Below are 16,395 nucleotides of genomic sequence, written 5' to 3' on the forward strand. Positions count from 1 at the left end.
CCGCAGCGTTACAGAAATAAATCCGGTTTATTCGCGTCAGGTTCCCGTGTCAAACGCGTACAGTACCGGCAGCGGGAGGGACGGGGCGGGGAGGGGGCCGCTTTACCGGCGCTGCCTGGGGAAACGGGAAGGGGAAACGGGAAGGGGAAACGGGAAGGGCTCGTTTCCCCCAGAGCGGGTCGCCGTGCTTCGCTGTGAGCTGCCGGAGTTGTACATTCCCCTGCAGACGAGCATGCCCAGCCACCAAACAAACGTTACAGCACCGTTAACAGCAGCCACAGCAAGCTAATACTGCACAACTGTGAGAGTGGATTAAAAAAATACGTATTTTTCACAAATACCACACAAAACCCTGTTGCACTGTATAATTATCTCCAGGATTTTCTTCCGCTTAGCAACGTAAAGCTTAGTGCTAAAACAAGTCGAAGGACGTGATGAGTGTATTTATTCATTAGCAATCTGACACGCACTACTGCGAACAGGGTGCTGTGCTGTATCTTCTGAGGAGAAGGGCAGGCGAGCAGGACGGAATTCTCCTCGGAGCCGGCCTCGGCACAGCCCAGCGCTCTGCAGGCTCTCCTCCGCGTGAGAAAGGCAGCGACACGGGGATGGTCCCGCCTGTCTCCCACGTAAACCGCTGTCCGTCTGTCTGTGCGGGTCGGTCGGCCGACTGAGTTTCACGCGCACGCAGAGGTGGTTATTTTAGGTTGCTATCTCCAAAAATTCTTCTAGACTCTTCTTGATGTGCGGTGGCTGAGATGCGGCGTGAGTTAACAGACTTTGACCCATCTGTGCAAAAAGTGCTTTCGATAATTTCGCTGTGGCTGTCCGGATATTTCCTCCAGCAACAGGCAAAGAGCCGCTGTTCGTCATGTTTCCCAGGAGGTGCCAAAGGACAACTAGAACTTTTTGCTCCACAGCGTAAGGCTTCCGTGGGTATAGCTCCATAACAAGATCTGCAAGGAGGACAACAGGTCATCAAGCAGTGTTTGAAGACTATTTTTAAAATACGATTCAGAAGTGATCCCCTGCTCTGAGACACAATGTCAAATCATCTTCTCAAAGCAACTAATGAAGGAACGCTTGCTATACAGAAGAGCTTGTCTGCTGTTGCAACAGCATCAGTGCTCCGATAAAAAATACCAGCTTTCCCTGCAAACACCCCTTTCATCCTCTCTCAGGAGCTTACACAGTAGCACTGGTACTGCTGATAATCACAATTTTCCATTAAATTAAAACAAGAAACAAAGGGGGGTTGATTTATTTTTTTTTTAGTTAGGATTGTCCTAAGGAGCTTTATTTCTCACAGTGCACTGTGTAACATCTGATATTTTATGATTTCCCCTCTATCGGAAATATGCAGCAAGTATTTGAGTTTAAGGAACAAAGTATCCTTATACTATAAATATATATAACACAATGCATTTTCCCCACTTAGACAATTACAAGTATCTCATTTGCAAATGTTTGCCTTTTTATTAGAATAGACTCTTCTGATACATAATACAAACTACTCCAAAAAATCCCAGCGAGAGATGAACTGTTTAAAAGTTGCTAACACATTCAGAAAGCATAAATTTAGGAATATTTCAAGAACAGACTGTCCATTATGTTATTTAGTTCAATTTCATAGCTACTACATGCAGAACTACTCTGAAAGTAAGCCAAATAATTTCTCTTTGGTTCAAGCATATTTCCCATAAAGACACCCTTTGTTCACTTAAAACATCAAAGGAAAATTCAGCACTTCTGCTAGTAATAATCGCCAATATTAAAATATGTATGCAAATTCTGATTAAAATTTGTCTTCAATTTTTAAGCAAATTTGTCTTTAAGCTTTTGACACCAGTTTGGGAAGAAGACCATTACAAAGTCTGCCATCTTTGTGGTGAGTGCAGCTCAGCTTGCCAGCTTGTCTCCTTTACGACTCAACGCCAATATGAATTATCGAGAGCCTAAAAATGAGAACAAGACCAACTGCAAAAAGCAAAAGGGCACAGAAGTAAAATTCAGGAGTTAGTAGGAGCCAGCCTTAGAGAACAGTATATTTTCTGTGCTGGGAAACCTCAGAAAAAGCAGGCACTCATTCCTTTCATTTCTCCCTGGCAAGAGTATGAGGGAATGAATACTGCGAGAGGCAATATGACTTGCAGCAAGTGAAGCAGGCAAGCCTCCGCTCCCCAGTCAGCCCCGCGTCTCTGGCCCCTGCACCGAAACAGACGCTTGCCGACCGGGCAGAAGTAGGCCTGTGGGGACCCAAGTCTCAATACAGTACATCCCGCTCGGTTACTGATAAGAGTGAAACTCAGTACAAACCAAAACTCATTCTTTCTGATTCCATATTAAAATTATTATAAGCTTAAGGTATTTATACACCTTCCAGGTATTTATACATCTTCCATCTGACTATATAATATTAATAAACTTTTGTTTTGTCAGCAGTAGCTTCAATTTGCATTAGAAGGGGGTGAAATTTGACAACCGCTGCATCGTTAATGCCCACAATCTACTGTGGCAGAAGGGAAGATACATAGCCACCACCATCTTACAATGAATTTGCCTAATTAGGATGGTACACAAACAAACAAACATGAAAAGTGAAACATCACTTTACCAGCAAGCTTTTCTGTCATGTCTTGTTTTGCTTTTCCATTCAGAAACTGGGCTTTTGTGCAGAATGGCTGGAGGAGCAAAAAGTTGTCTAAATGCAAAGAACAAAACACATTAAAATTCTTAAACAGAAAATTAAACAGTCTGGAAATAAACACAATATAGAAAAATGTAGATAAGAACCTTACTTATGATATATTAACTTCAAAAACCACAGTGATGTATTTAAGGGCATAAAAGCATAAAAAGATGCTTTTAACAAGCCCTAACTCCTAGAATCTGGTAGAACACAGCATATTCATTTACTGAAAATACTAAGATTCTGTTCCAAAGCTAGAATAGCTGAGGAGGGAAAATAGTTGCGGCATACACAAATCAGCAAGAACCTAGTTCTCTGACCTGTTTAAGAGATTCAGCAGTCTGACAAGCTGCTGGATAATGAAACACAGAATCACACAGAATGGTTGAGGTGGGAAGGGACCTCTGGAGATCATCTGGTCCGACGCCCCTGCTCAAGCAGGGCCATTGCAGCTGATTGCCCGGGACCACGTCCAGACAGGTTCTGAGTATCTCCAAGGATGGAGACTCCACAGCTGCCCTGGGCAACCTGTGCCCGCAACTCAGTCACCCTCACAGCAAAAAACACCGGCTATGGAAAAATAACAAAACCACCTACGCACTTATGACAAGTCCTGCTAGCTGTATTTCTTTATTGGACTGGCAAAATATTAAGATGACTTGTATGGTTTAAAAAGTGTGAGAATAAAACCAGTGATTCATTACACAATGTAATGATTGGATGGAAACTATTGGAAAGAGTAACTCTTTAAATTTAGACTTACCTAAGTGTTGACATAGAGCCTGAATAACGTTTGTGGCAGCTGCATAAATCCCTGGATTTTTGGAGTTCAGGTTGTTGTCTACCATGGCAGGAATTAACATGTTGATCACAGGTGTTAAATTGTCTTTCAGCAATGGAATCATCTTGTGCATTGTCTCCAAAGCAACCTGATTTACTTTACTGTTTGAGTCATGTAAGCGAGACTTGAAAGCATCAAAGATCTGAAAAAATATCCAAACAGCATTCAACAGAATTAACAATTAATGTTTGAGGTGGATATTACATTTCCTGCTTTATAGTTACACTTTAATTGTCCATCTTAGCAAAAGACAGCTCTGATATGCAAATACCTGAGAGACTTTTTTTTTTAGCAAGTAAAGCAACATTTGATATTTTTATACTGTGTATTATTCAACTGTATCTCACCCCATCTGCATTTGAATCATTCCTATACAATGTAATGGAGGTAAACTAGCCATCTGTAACTTTCAGTATGACTAATATTTTCTGCAAGCAAGTATTATTAGCAAGACATAGCTCTGTTTAGCAAAAAGAATGTTTTAAAGATTTCAGAAATATTCACAGTTAAGATATTGCAAAGTTCCACAGAAGTATTTCATAGCTCCACAGCAAAGACACTGACTGCACTGTTAGAAGACAACCTTGGTTTTCCTTTCATCGTATCTATCCTTAGTTTACAACTGTTAGACCTCATCATAGTATTTTTCTCCTAAAGAACCTCCTTTCCTATTAGAAAGGATATTCACCTTAAGCTGTATCATAATAAAGACCTTTCCTCACCTTCTCCGAGACAAACAAAGCAGGCAGAACTCGCAGCTGTGTTTCAGAGACCGTTTTTCAGATCTTGATTTATCCTTGCTGCTCTTTTTGTAACCTGTTCCAATATTTTGATATTTACTCAGCAGTGGCATGAAAAACTGCACGCAGTATTCCAGAAATAGTTCAATGAGTGCTATCTCTAAGTGAAAACTTTCAGCTTCTTCCCGCTATTTACTTTCTTTACTACCTTTGTAGCTTACATATCTCCCCCTTGAGCATACCTCACCTATTCCTCAATGTTTTCCTGTTAATCAGACATTCTTATTGAAAGAGGGAGCCAAGATCTTTATCAGAAAACTCTGTGACACAACTCTAAAGACCTTTGAAATAAAACGTTTTTATAGAGTTACCTTCACAATGTTTGCAACGACAAAGCCTTGATTGTTCTCTGTATCTGATAAAAGCTGCTTAATGCCATTTATTCGATCACGGAAGTCTTTTGCATTCAATAAACCTATAATGTCTTTAACATATTCTTCACTTTCTAGTGAATTACGAGGAGCTGTTTTTCTTGTGACTTCATGGGCTTCAGTAGTCTCTCTATTGGAAAGGAAAAAGTTATTCAGTGAACACATAAGCAAGCTGAAACAGGAGTCTTTAGTCGCAGACTTCCTCTTTCCACGTAAGTGCAAATATCAGAAGTAAACAGAAAATCTTCTGATGAAGGACTTTCACTTTAAACATGGTGATTTAAAAAAAATAATCACCTAATGGTAATTGTTGTTCCTAAAGTCTCAATATACGTTCCACTCTAAATGCATATATACCTATCACACAAGACATAAGCCTCAGCTAGGCAGGAGCCCTGTGCTGTTTCAAGTTTCTGTATGAGAGCAGCTGGGTTTGTGACCAGTAACAGTTGTGAACTTCCTTCAAATCAACGGGTCAAAAAAAAAAAACCAGTTACTGTAGTTTAATTCTTTATTCTCAAAGTATTTTAGACACTGATCCCAGTCTAGGTGGTACCTAAGCAACATGCCATGCTGAGGTGGAAATTCAACAACTCTTCACAGAGGATTTTGAGACAAATTTTCTGTAGCATCTAATCTTATTAGACAGTCATGGAAAGAATTAGAAAATATGTGGAATCACTTCTCTGTCCAGATAAGTATCCTGCATTTACAGACCAGTCCAGATAGTGATAGTCGCCAGCTCATTCCTAACTCATGAACAGAAGTCTTTGATGGAGAATGAAATAAGCATGTTTCTTGCATTTTCAAATTCAAACCTATCAGCTCTGTGAGAACAAAAGGTGGCATCAAAATCTCCTGTCCTGCTAGTGTACCATAGGCCACTAAAAGTACCTGAATCAAAGGTAAGAGAGTCTTTGGCATAATGCAGTAAGTAGCACCTCTTCTAAGGAAGCAGACATGTAGTTTTACATGCCAAAGCAAAATTTACCATCAAATATGGAATTAATTATTATTTTGCATAGTAGAGAGTGCATTAAAGAAAGCTGTTCCTGAACAGATACACTTTCTTCAACCTGGAGGCAGTCACAGTCCCTATGAACTCTATATTCTTCACAGTTTTTTGGCTTGGCTTAAATTTTGGGGGGTTTCTTTTTCAGTTCAATAGAAAACCTATTAGAAGACAAAACAGAAAACTAAAAATGGACAGAGTATCATCTAAAACCTTCAGCATCCCCAGTTAGGCTCTAATACTTAGTGTCCAAGGAAGGGAACAAATAGATACTTTGTACTGAGGCTACCACTAGGCACGTTTTTTCTATAGAGTCTGAACAGCATTATCTTGAACTGATGGTGACATGGTTCTACTATGAATTCCAAGTGTTTTGTGTACTCTGTGTATTTTCATCAGCAGTCAATAAATAAATTAACTTCAAAATGCACAAAGCCATTTTACTATTACCAATTACCCTATTTAAAAGGGACCCTATTTTATCTGGGACACGTGAAGTTTTTCCTTCAGGTATGTTTCATTTCCACAACCCTGTTGTGAATGTTTCCATACTCTCTTCTTGTGGTGTGGCTATTATCCTAGAGGTCAAGTTACTAACAGGGTAAAACACTGAAGATCATTACCTGTCAGTGATGTTGAGAGCATCTCTGGAAGTAGATGATGACCTCGAATGTCCAACACTACTAGTATGGGAACGTCTTCCCTTTGCTGAGGGTGTATCTAATGGCATCTCCCCCAAACCCTGCACAAAGGTGCAATTGTTAATTAACTTGGCTGGTACAGTTCTGCACTGCTGGAGATCCTGCAAAAACAAGTCTAATAGCCATACAAAGTATAGTAGCAAAGTACGTTTCATCCAGTGTATCGGCAAGGAGTAAAGGCATTCACAGGGCAGCTAACAAGCAGTGCCTTGCCATGCTGTAGTCACTCAATTACTTGTCTTGCTCTGAATGCACGCCCCCCCCCCCCCCCCCATTCCCTGTAGGTTTACTATCTACACCTAATGGCTACTAGTACACATTTACATTTTTCAGCTGTTAAACAAGAGCTTTTCCACATACCTTTTCACGTAGATTGCTAACAGATTCCTTAATGTAAGGCAAATCCTTGGTCGGCACATACTTTTCAAGCGTTCTATCAAAATCAGGATGAGTCATCATAGTGAAGAGCATCTTTCGACCATAATACCTGCAGGGCAACAGACCACAACGTGTACATCCGTAAACACGGATTTGCTTTGTAACTCTGCTGATAGTTATAGGTGTGTAATTTCAAAATATTAAGTGCGGGAAGATTGCTATCTATATGTGTAACCAGACACCCTCTCCGTCCTCCCACAAAGAAACTACACTCAAGAATCACTATTTAATCAACAACCGAGCAAATTAACGAGAACAGTCTTCCATTTCAGCCGCCTCTAAATAGGATAGTCCAGCCTTGTCAGTCAGACAGTGTGGATCCCAGTGCCAGCGTTCCCTCCATGACCTGGATCTTGTCTGTGCCCAGCAGAGCATATCCTTTGAGCCCCTCTTCTTCTGCAGCTGGGGTGGGCACAGCTGCAGCAGGCATTCGGGTAATTCCTGTCACATATACTATCTTAACAACCTTGGCAGTGCTAGGTTAACGGTTGGACTCAATGATCTTAAGGGTCTTTTCCAACCTAAATGATTCTATGATTCTATCCTCTGTCACTGCAGAGGAACACACGCTGAGCTATGCAAAGGTTTCAGCCACCTGGAACGTGCTTATCTTAACTATTAACCTTACTAACCTTGTTTGTTGTGAACTATCCTGTGCAAACCTGGCTATTGCAGGGAAAATCCGATCGGCAACAGCTTTGGTTCCAGACAGTATCCGTTCTGGTCCCATACGTTCTACAATGTCCGACAGGTGCTGGGCTGTGCATCTTCTCACCGCTGAATGCAGGTGGCTAAAGAAAACACAGCTGCTTAGTAAAAACTCATCACAGGAGCTGAACAGCAGTATTTATGTGCTCTACCAAATACGGTATACAAGTTTTCTTTTTTCATCTTTCAGCATAATCTACAACTAGTATACTACTGATATGCAGATACTTATTCTGGCTGTGTAGAGAAGACCTTGTGGAGCAAAGACAAATAATTTTATTTAAAAGAAAAACCCATTTGATTAAATTTCATTTCATTCACTTAAAATCCCAAACTACAAGAATGCAAATATGAAAAAAAAAAATTTTATTCTTTTTGTTTAAAGTCAGTTTCAACCTCTAACTGCACATTTTGGATTAATAAAACTAGTAATTTTCTTCTTTTTAGATTTTAATTTCTAATTTTCCTTAAAATAACTGTAAAATATTTTAGAAAGCACATTACTACATGTTCTTTCCATCGACTTTATGAAAAACAAGTCCCTATGCTCAGAAACACATCCTGTGTATATCAATTTAAAATTAAATACAGCAATATTCTATTGACTTCTAAAAATCTTGCAGAAGTCTATTTTCTACAAAATGGGGGCCATTAAACACCTACGCTGATGAAAATGAGAGAAAAGCTGGAATCAATTTTCAAACCTGTGCAGCAAACTAACCTTTTATATAAATTCCACTGTACCTGCTGATCCCACACGTTTTCAGAGTACACAACTCTGCAAATTCAAACTTTTCCAATTTTATTTTTATCTTTGGATTAAAAAGTCCTACTTTGAGGACAGTTTCACCGCACAGTAAATAAGACATTTGTATGGCTCATCATTCATAAGGAAAAACAGGTTTAAAGAAGAGAGCTAAAGAAAAGGATTGACTTGGTGAACCACATCAGCGGCTCCCCAGCTTTGCAGTTTGACGTGAACATCCAGTGTTCTTTCTCAATGACTATGTTCCCCTTTCACCAGGATTTTAATTTTCTCTGGTTCCGAAGATTACCATGGCCTCACTGGAAGTAAAGCTACCACTAGATTATACTGCACAACAAAAGCAGCTTCAGTTTGCACAAAGGCAACTAACCGGGTCTATTTAAACTGCAAAATGTGGCAGCTCAGAACACAGTCCAGGCTGCAAAATCAATCCGGCAGCATCCCATGTGGAACTCCCTGCTAATGCAGCCATCCTCTCAGCTGCTTGCTACTGAGCTACCTCATTTAAGACTAGCTTTGGCTCACGCTCAGTACCTGCAGTTACGTCTGTACAGCAGCCACTCGTCTCGGGAGCTTGGGAGAAGGGAAGAAGTAACAGACTAACTCCTGCTGCGTGTACCAATGGGAAAACAAGAACTGTGAGGCTTGAAGACCTCACTACGTGGAAGCAAATAAGCTCCCACTCCCCACAAATGCCCGCTGCGCATGCAAAAGTGTTGGAAATCTTTTTGTATGCACGTAAGACCTTAGAATTAAACACAATTCATACAGATAAGAAACACGATTTTAAAATTTCTGAAAAACAATCACTTTTAGATCTAGTACTGGAATCACGCTCTTGGATCAAGCATCTATTCATAGAGGTGAGTTTACAGCAGTAGTCCAGTATCTTTAGAGAAGCATCTCACAAAAGCAAACAAAAATGTTTGTAGCTATTCTTTTTGGTAAAGTTAAAACCAACTTTGTAGCTGATGAAGAATCAGTATATATATCTACTCAGGGTTGAAAGCATCAATACTTATGATCACAGTAGGCTTGAAATGTGTTGAGCAGAAAATAGCTAAATTTTAAAAGGGCTTACGAATTGTAGGCAAAACCGTAACTGTTAACTTGAGCATGTAAGTTGTGGTAAATACAAGCAACTCAATGTATAAGCCAAATTTAGAAAAGATATCCTTTCTGTAAGTACACAGTTGTGTCAAACAGAACCCTTCCACTTTGTACTGAAGACACATGTCATTTTTCTCCCAAATTTGCACTCTGAAAGATAATTCTTGTATTCATTGTTACAGCCAATACTAGAAAAGCTGTAACTCACAGGGCTATTTAGGCCACCCACCGATGCGTTAGGCATTAAAAACATACTGTACTCCATGATTTAGACACTGCTTTGAAGTCTTCTTAGCTGTGAGGAAATTAGTCCTTGCTCCAAATGATGTATTCAGACTCACAGCTCAGATAATTTTGATGTCTTAGATATCTGAAAATGTATCCGAGTTCACAAATTGGAGGGGTCAAATCTTTATAGGTCTAGAAAACTCAGAAGGATAGGTCAGTGTGTTTGAATCTGCCACTGAAAAGGGAGAGATCAGATATAGCCAATTATGATCATGAGTATTGCTTGGCCAAGGATTTCTGAAGAAAAGATGGGAGTACATAAACAGGCCACTTTACATCGCTTCTGAACTAAAGTAATGTTACTGCCTGCTACTCTTAAATTCACAAAAACAACCACGTGCAGGCATGATTCATAAATAATTTAAATCCCAAGGCTGATATTTGCCTTTCAGTGTAAAGTTCAGGTAATTGCAGTATGGTTCTCATTGGCTTTCAGGAAACAGAATCAATATACTCCACAACAACCAGCTCCCCAGGAAACAAAATAGGAAACAAAACATTTTGAATCAAGACTAACTCTTATGATTAGTAGCTGTGCAGAAAGTCTAAAGATTGATTTATAAAGTAGCATCTGAAATATTTAATGGAAGGGATAGGCTACGAGAAATGTAGCCTATTAAATGTCATCTAAGTGATGACAGATAGATAAGAGATTAAGTACAAGTAGGTATATATCTAACATACTGGAATGCCTAATGGCTTGATTAAGTATTGCTGTTACAGTGAATGAGGATATAAAAGAAAAAGAACACCATACTTAACAGGGAAAGTGAAAGAAAGGAATGTAACTTCTCCTACAGACTGAGGTGAGCTAGAGGTCAGAATCAAACCATGCAACCAGAACTGGAGGCTTGTCATGTTTGAGGTACTCAAGAAAATAATGGCCACCACCACTGTAAAGGAAATTAAAATGCAGACAAAAAGACTATTAACCAGCTGAGTCTAGAGAAGAATAGGAAATCAACCAAGACAGTTGCAGCTAGAGAATTGTAAGTTATAAATCATCTTTCTAAATAAAAAGCAGTGCTGAAAACTGAAAGAGACAGGCATTTGATTGCAGAGCAAAGGAAAAATAAGAATGCTATGTGAGCTTTACTAAGCAAAGCAAGATAGCAGTTTCCTAAGAATACCATACTAACAGCAAATAAAATTACTGAAATGTTGCAAAATGACCAGAAAATATACCAAGCTCCAAAATCAACAGCCAATTTTTTACATAATGTACAGAAAGAAACAGGGGGGCTACATTTTACTTTTATGCCCACAAACGTTGCCCTGGGTAGAAGTTTTGCAGAGCTGACTTACTATATTTTCAAATTTCTGCCTATTGTATCTTGGTATTTTTTTAAAGACTATATTTGATAAATTTAATCTATTCACAAGTTATTTCTTTATAAAGTCTTTATAAGAATTACCTTTGCCCTCCATTTATAAGAGAACAAAGTGCACGTGCTGGAGTCACATTATTAACCATAGCCTTCAGTGCTTTGTCTACCTCTTCCCTTATAAATGTGTTGGATTCACCAGCTTTGTGCAAAAGGACTTTTACTGTATTATCTAGTTCTTGATCCATGCTCTTTCTCAGGTAGGTGAACAAATCCCCTAAACAGACCACAGCAGCTCGAGAAACACCTGAGCGTAAATTCTTGACCTGCACACAGGAAAAACCCAAACAAACAATGAATAATGTTTATAAAATACACTTTAAAATAAGCAAAGCTTAATGTTTCCCTTTGTAATTGTTAAGCAACATTAAAAGCAACTGAGAAATACATTTCTAACTTGATTCACAATGTGCAAGAATTAAAATACATACACATGAAAAATGTTATAAAGTTACAATCTAAATTTTTTCAGGATCTTAGCAAATCAGATCAAGTGTTGGTATCTGAAGTATGAGCTGCTTTGCTGAACAACAAACTCAGCTTTTTGAGACTGTCCAACGGAGGAAAACTAACCACAGATGAACATACCATTTCAGTGCATCTGAGAGCTATAAAATACATATACACATATATAGTCAGGGAAATATTCCGATAGTAAAATTTAACCTCTTGAGCCACAGCCAAACTTGTTTCATGTAGCTTCGCAATCAGAATAGTCGCATGATAGGCAGACAAACATCTAACAAAGTTCAGACCTTCAATTTTCTTCTCCCTATATAAAAAAAAATTTAAATTCAAAGCATTTGCAAATTTTCATTAAAATATTAAAACACAGAATTCTAAGAAACCAAATAGCAAGCAAATTGGATTGTAAAATAAAGCAATGACATACAATGTAGGAAATTCTTTCAAAGTGAGTCTTTCTTTTAGTGTGGTAGTAGGACTATTTTAGCATACCAGTCTCTCAATTCTTTCCTACAGTGCTGTCCACAACTTGCACTAGTGGTGATTAAAGGATTACTTTCCTTCCCCAAGTTGAAAAGGCAGCAGCATTGTGACCCCATTTCGCCAGTCAGAGCACAGTGAAGCCTTATATTCCACAGAAAGTGACAAGAAGGTATTGGTGGGGGCCCTCTCCAGAACACTGCTTAAACTTGGACATCTCTAGAAGTCTCTGAAAGCTTAGCTATTAAGCCTCAATTTACAACAGTGACAGTTTAATATAGATTTGGACTGCAAAAAACTTTTTTCTTTTTTTTCATATATCACTTGCAATCCTTCTCACTCTGTGATATTATGTCCATTTTGCTGTTATTTTTTTAAAGTAAGTTATCGAAATAAACACCTTCTATGTTAGATTCAGGTTGTAGACAGATGTTTACACCTACCAGTCGTCATCAGCTAAAAGTGTCAAGGCTTCTGTCAGCGCCGTTTCTGGTTTTGAAAAGGGCTGCAGTTCTGATGGGTCCATTATTTCTGGGCTATGAGTGACTGATGGGGTCTGGTCTTTATAGCGTCCTCGCGCCCCAAGAGAAATTTCATCTGCAAAGTCGTGAAGCATAAGAAATAATTAGCATAATCTGAAGAAACTAATTCACTCAAAGGAAGGAAATATAAAAAGGTTGAGGTATAGACTGCTGCTACTAAGGGACCAGGTTTTCAAAAAGACAGCTTTCCCAGTTACATCCTCAATCATTCAGCATTTCATTCGTGTGAATGAATTTTTTTGCAAACAACCACGACTTTAAAAAGTCACAAACACAAATGTAGCGGGTTGTTTAGTGTACAAACAGATGCAGAATGTGCTAAAACAGAGTGTGTTAAGACACAATATAGTAAAACTTAAAGAGCCACTTGAGAAACTCTGAAGACCTTTGACCATCACCAGTACGAGCTTCTATTCTGAAAAGATTTCTACTGCATATTTTAAAGGCATCCCAGTGACAAAAAGTACCCAGAAATGTTTTTCTTGGAGACAGAAGGGAGTCAATTTGCCATAAATACATTACAACATTTAAGTTGCTGAGCAAATAAAAAACCCTCTCATGTTCCAAACGTCTTCCTAACAAATTATAGATGAAAAATGTTTCAAGGGAGCAATGATGAATTCAAATCCCCTTCACCACCACCCCCAAAGTACTAATCTTCCAGAGCACCTCAGGACTCTCCATTATACAAATAAATCATATTAAACCTGATTGTGTTTTGGAACTGTCCCACTCCGCATACCCAATATTTTAACAGTCTTTAGTTTACTGTAACAGCTTACCAGAATCTAGCAAAGCTGAACATTTTGTCTTCTTCAAACTGGATGTTCTTTTTAATGAAGGATTCAAGGCCACGTTTTCTAATGACAAAGATACATTTCTTGATGATGTTAATACATCCCCACAGAGATTTAACTCTAGAAAATAGAAGGAAATGTCTAAACTACAACAACAACAAATCAGAAAAAAGGAGAAAACTAGTATTTTGAGTCCTAATTTGTCTTTTGAAATTTTTCATAACTACAGTCTTTCAAATATTTCCCATAAGCACTTTACTCTCCACCATTCGCATTATAAGACTGACAACTAACTACAGAGTAAACTGCAGTGTAAAATTAATTCCAGTAATACCTCATGTCACACTAAACAGTCATTTTTGGTAATTATCACAGAATTTTAATTTTCATTTCAGCAGCATTTAACAGTATATTATTCATTTAAGACAAACACTAATCCTCACTTTCTGTCGTCATTTTCTCTGGTACATTCAGTTTAAGTCTTTCCCAAGGGTTTTCTTCCTTTCCTTCGAGGTCTTTGACTTCCTGATGTTCTTTATGATTGTGTTCTTTTTCTTCTTTTTTCTTCTGCATCATCTTATCCTGGGCAGATTTTGACATGGCTACTTCTATCTGCAAAAAATTAATGCACCCATTATGGTATTCAGTATAATATAATGTACAAGTTACCCAATAACTTATTACCCAGTTCTTGTTATTGTCTAAGGTAAGCATGGAAAATGACTATTTTCACCATTATTCTACAGAGCAAAAGGAAATTATTCACATAAATATTAAATCCAATCCTGAAAAGAGCTGAATGTGTTCCTTCTGCATGATAAGCAGTCCTACTGGCAAAAAGAAGCAACATTCCAGGCTTAAACATTTAAGGGAAACAATCACTTACTCTAAAATATCTGAATAGTTAGAGAACTAAGGTCTACAAGAAAAGGTCTTCTATTCCTTGGCAGCGTTGTGTAGTTTCCTAGAATTTTAACTAACAAATACGCTCACTTCTCAGTGGGCTAACTCACATTTAAGCACACAGGTTTTTTGTAAACAGTGGTCTTTAACAGTGCGATCTAACCCTACTCTTTTATATGTTTAAGACGCTTACAGTTCCTCATGAAAACTTAGTAACATTTAATACATTCCTCCATTTGCTCCTTTGAATTTGATCCCTCCAAGTATTCATCTCTTCAGTGGAAATCAGAAAATTAAGACACTGTTTACCATTAACTTAAAGTTCTAGTCATCTTAAAATGTTATTTTAAATGCTTTCAGAAAGACTTGTGATTCTTATTTATAATTTTTAAAGCTTTGTATCACACTTCATTCAGATAAATCTTGCTCCATGTTATAACAGATGTAAATAGTATTTAAAAAAGCAGCACCACTCCTCATGAAACTGTATTATGGGACAGATACTCAAGACAGTGTTTTTTAAAAACTTATGAAGGGAGCTAGATTAATACATCCATCGAAAAAACAAGATGTGATCAAACCCAGGCAAATCCTCCTTCCATATTTCTATGTGCTGTGGGAGCTGGAGAGGAGGAAGACATTTTCCAGCTCCACTCCCTCCTGCAACCCTTCTCCCAGAGACTTCCGAGTTAGGTGGGAAGCTTCTGACACAGCAATTTGCCATTATAAAATATCCAGGTGGAACCAAAAAGAAAAAGCAGGGAGAAGCAGCCTGATGGCTATAGGCTATTTTAATCAAACTCTTGTTTACCGTAACATAGAGACTGCAAAACTGTCTCTAGCTGTATTCATACATACAAAACCAGGTAGCGCGACAATAAAAAAGTTCTGAAATTCTTACCTCTTCTACATTTTCAACATGGAAATGAGACGCACTGTTCTGCTGGATGCTTCTCCCAGAGATCCCTGATGATGACTCAGTCTCCTCTTTGACAGCTTGGTCATCTCCATTCGCTACACATGTTAGGGACTGGCTGTGTGTTCGTGCAGAAGGAGGACTTCCAAAAACACCTGAAAGGCATATCATATTGTGCCCTCACCAAAATAACCATTCTATTCAGCAGAACTCAGTAAAAACTAAAGAAAACCAAAAGTAATTCAAGACGATAAAAACATTGCTGTTACACTATCAGTGCCACTTTCCACCCAAAAGTACTCTTACTTTATTCTGCCGAGTAGGATGGATGCGTGCACATGTGTGCACACTGGGCTAGAACCAAGACCTAACCTTCATAATTTGCTGTCATTCTTTGTTGCTGGAATGGAATAGCATATCCAGTAACTGCAAAACTTTCAAGCATAATTCTTTTTATTCCCACCTAAACTGGAGATTGTTCACAATCTAAAATGTTGTACAGAATCTACTTTTTCTTTTCCCACTCTATGAAGGTACATATTCCCTCATTTTAATAACATGATGAGATATAAGAGATAATTTTGCTTTTGTAATACCTTTACCAACAATTACAACTGCATCTTCAGACAGGACACTTGGTGAAGTGAAATCTAGATTGTTCATCTGTGGAAAACTAGACGTTGACTCTGTAAGACCTTAAAAAAAAAAAAATCACACAATGTAGATCATGTAGTTTACGCTCTGATACTTGTTTTATTCTTCTAAAATGTCATCATACACTGACATCTGAATTTATCACTTTTATGAATCAGTATATTTTCAAGTTACTGACATTAACAGAATTTATTAAATATCGATATCCTCAAAATCACAGAAAGCATAGAGCAAACAAAATTTCTGTGAAAAGATCATAAAGAAAACCAATGTTTGTAAGAGGATTATTAAATCAACTGATCCCACTGAAAAAAACCAGGAGTTTCTAACTCACTTAGCGGAAGTATAGATCTGTTTCTTACATAATTCAGCGTAATTGAATCAAAACAGAATTTGCTAAAATACCCCAAGCAGCACTTAATGCTGTTTCCCATATAAATTAGCAGTCCCTCAAATTCTTCACCAAAGTGGATAACACATATTATGTACTTCCATATTGCCTACACTAGTTGCAAATAAAAATGATAGT

General features: G+C 38.2%; 1 protein-coding gene across 2 annotated transcripts in view; it reads right to left on the minus strand.

Moving 5' to 3' along the window:
• Positions 1 to 5: 5 nt before the first annotated feature.
• The window catches only part of TOGARAM1 (TOG array regulator of axonemal microtubules 1), a 45,787-nt gene continuing 29,397 nt past the window's right edge, over positions 6 to 16,395 (minus strand). The window contains exons 9-22 of one of the 2 annotated variants that reach the window (XM_052783694.1): positions 15,809 to 15,907; positions 15,198 to 15,367; positions 13,837 to 14,005; positions 13,379 to 13,456; positions 12,498 to 12,651; positions 11,776 to 11,881; positions 11,140 to 11,375; positions 7,485 to 7,643; positions 6,775 to 6,901; positions 6,337 to 6,455; positions 4,642 to 4,831; positions 3,453 to 3,672; positions 2,615 to 2,701; positions 6 to 956 (exon numbers count right to left, since the gene is read on the minus strand). In XM_052783694.1, the coding sequence (XP_052639654.1) occupies positions 703 to 956; positions 2,615 to 2,701; positions 3,453 to 3,672; positions 4,642 to 4,831; positions 6,337 to 6,455; positions 6,775 to 6,901; positions 7,485 to 7,643; positions 11,140 to 11,375; positions 11,776 to 11,881; positions 12,498 to 12,651; positions 13,379 to 13,456; positions 13,837 to 14,005; positions 15,198 to 15,367; positions 15,809 to 15,907 (2,168 nt within the window). In that variant the 3' untranslated portion in view covers positions 6 to 702. Of the gene's footprint in view, positions 957 to 2,614; positions 2,702 to 3,452; positions 3,673 to 4,641; positions 4,832 to 6,336; positions 6,456 to 6,774; positions 6,902 to 7,484; positions 7,644 to 11,139; positions 11,376 to 11,775; positions 11,882 to 12,497; positions 12,652 to 13,378; positions 13,514 to 13,836; positions 14,006 to 15,197; positions 15,368 to 15,808; positions 15,908 to 16,395 lie in introns of both variants that reach the window. The other variant, XM_052783693.1, reaches the window with a different exon arrangement.

Source organism: Harpia harpyja, chromosome 3 (assembly GCF_026419915.1).
Source record: "Harpia harpyja isolate bHarHar1 chromosome 3, bHarHar1 primary haplotype, whole genome shotgun sequence".
Lineage (NCBI taxonomy): Eukaryota > Metazoa > Chordata > Aves > Accipitriformes > Accipitridae > Harpia > Harpia harpyja.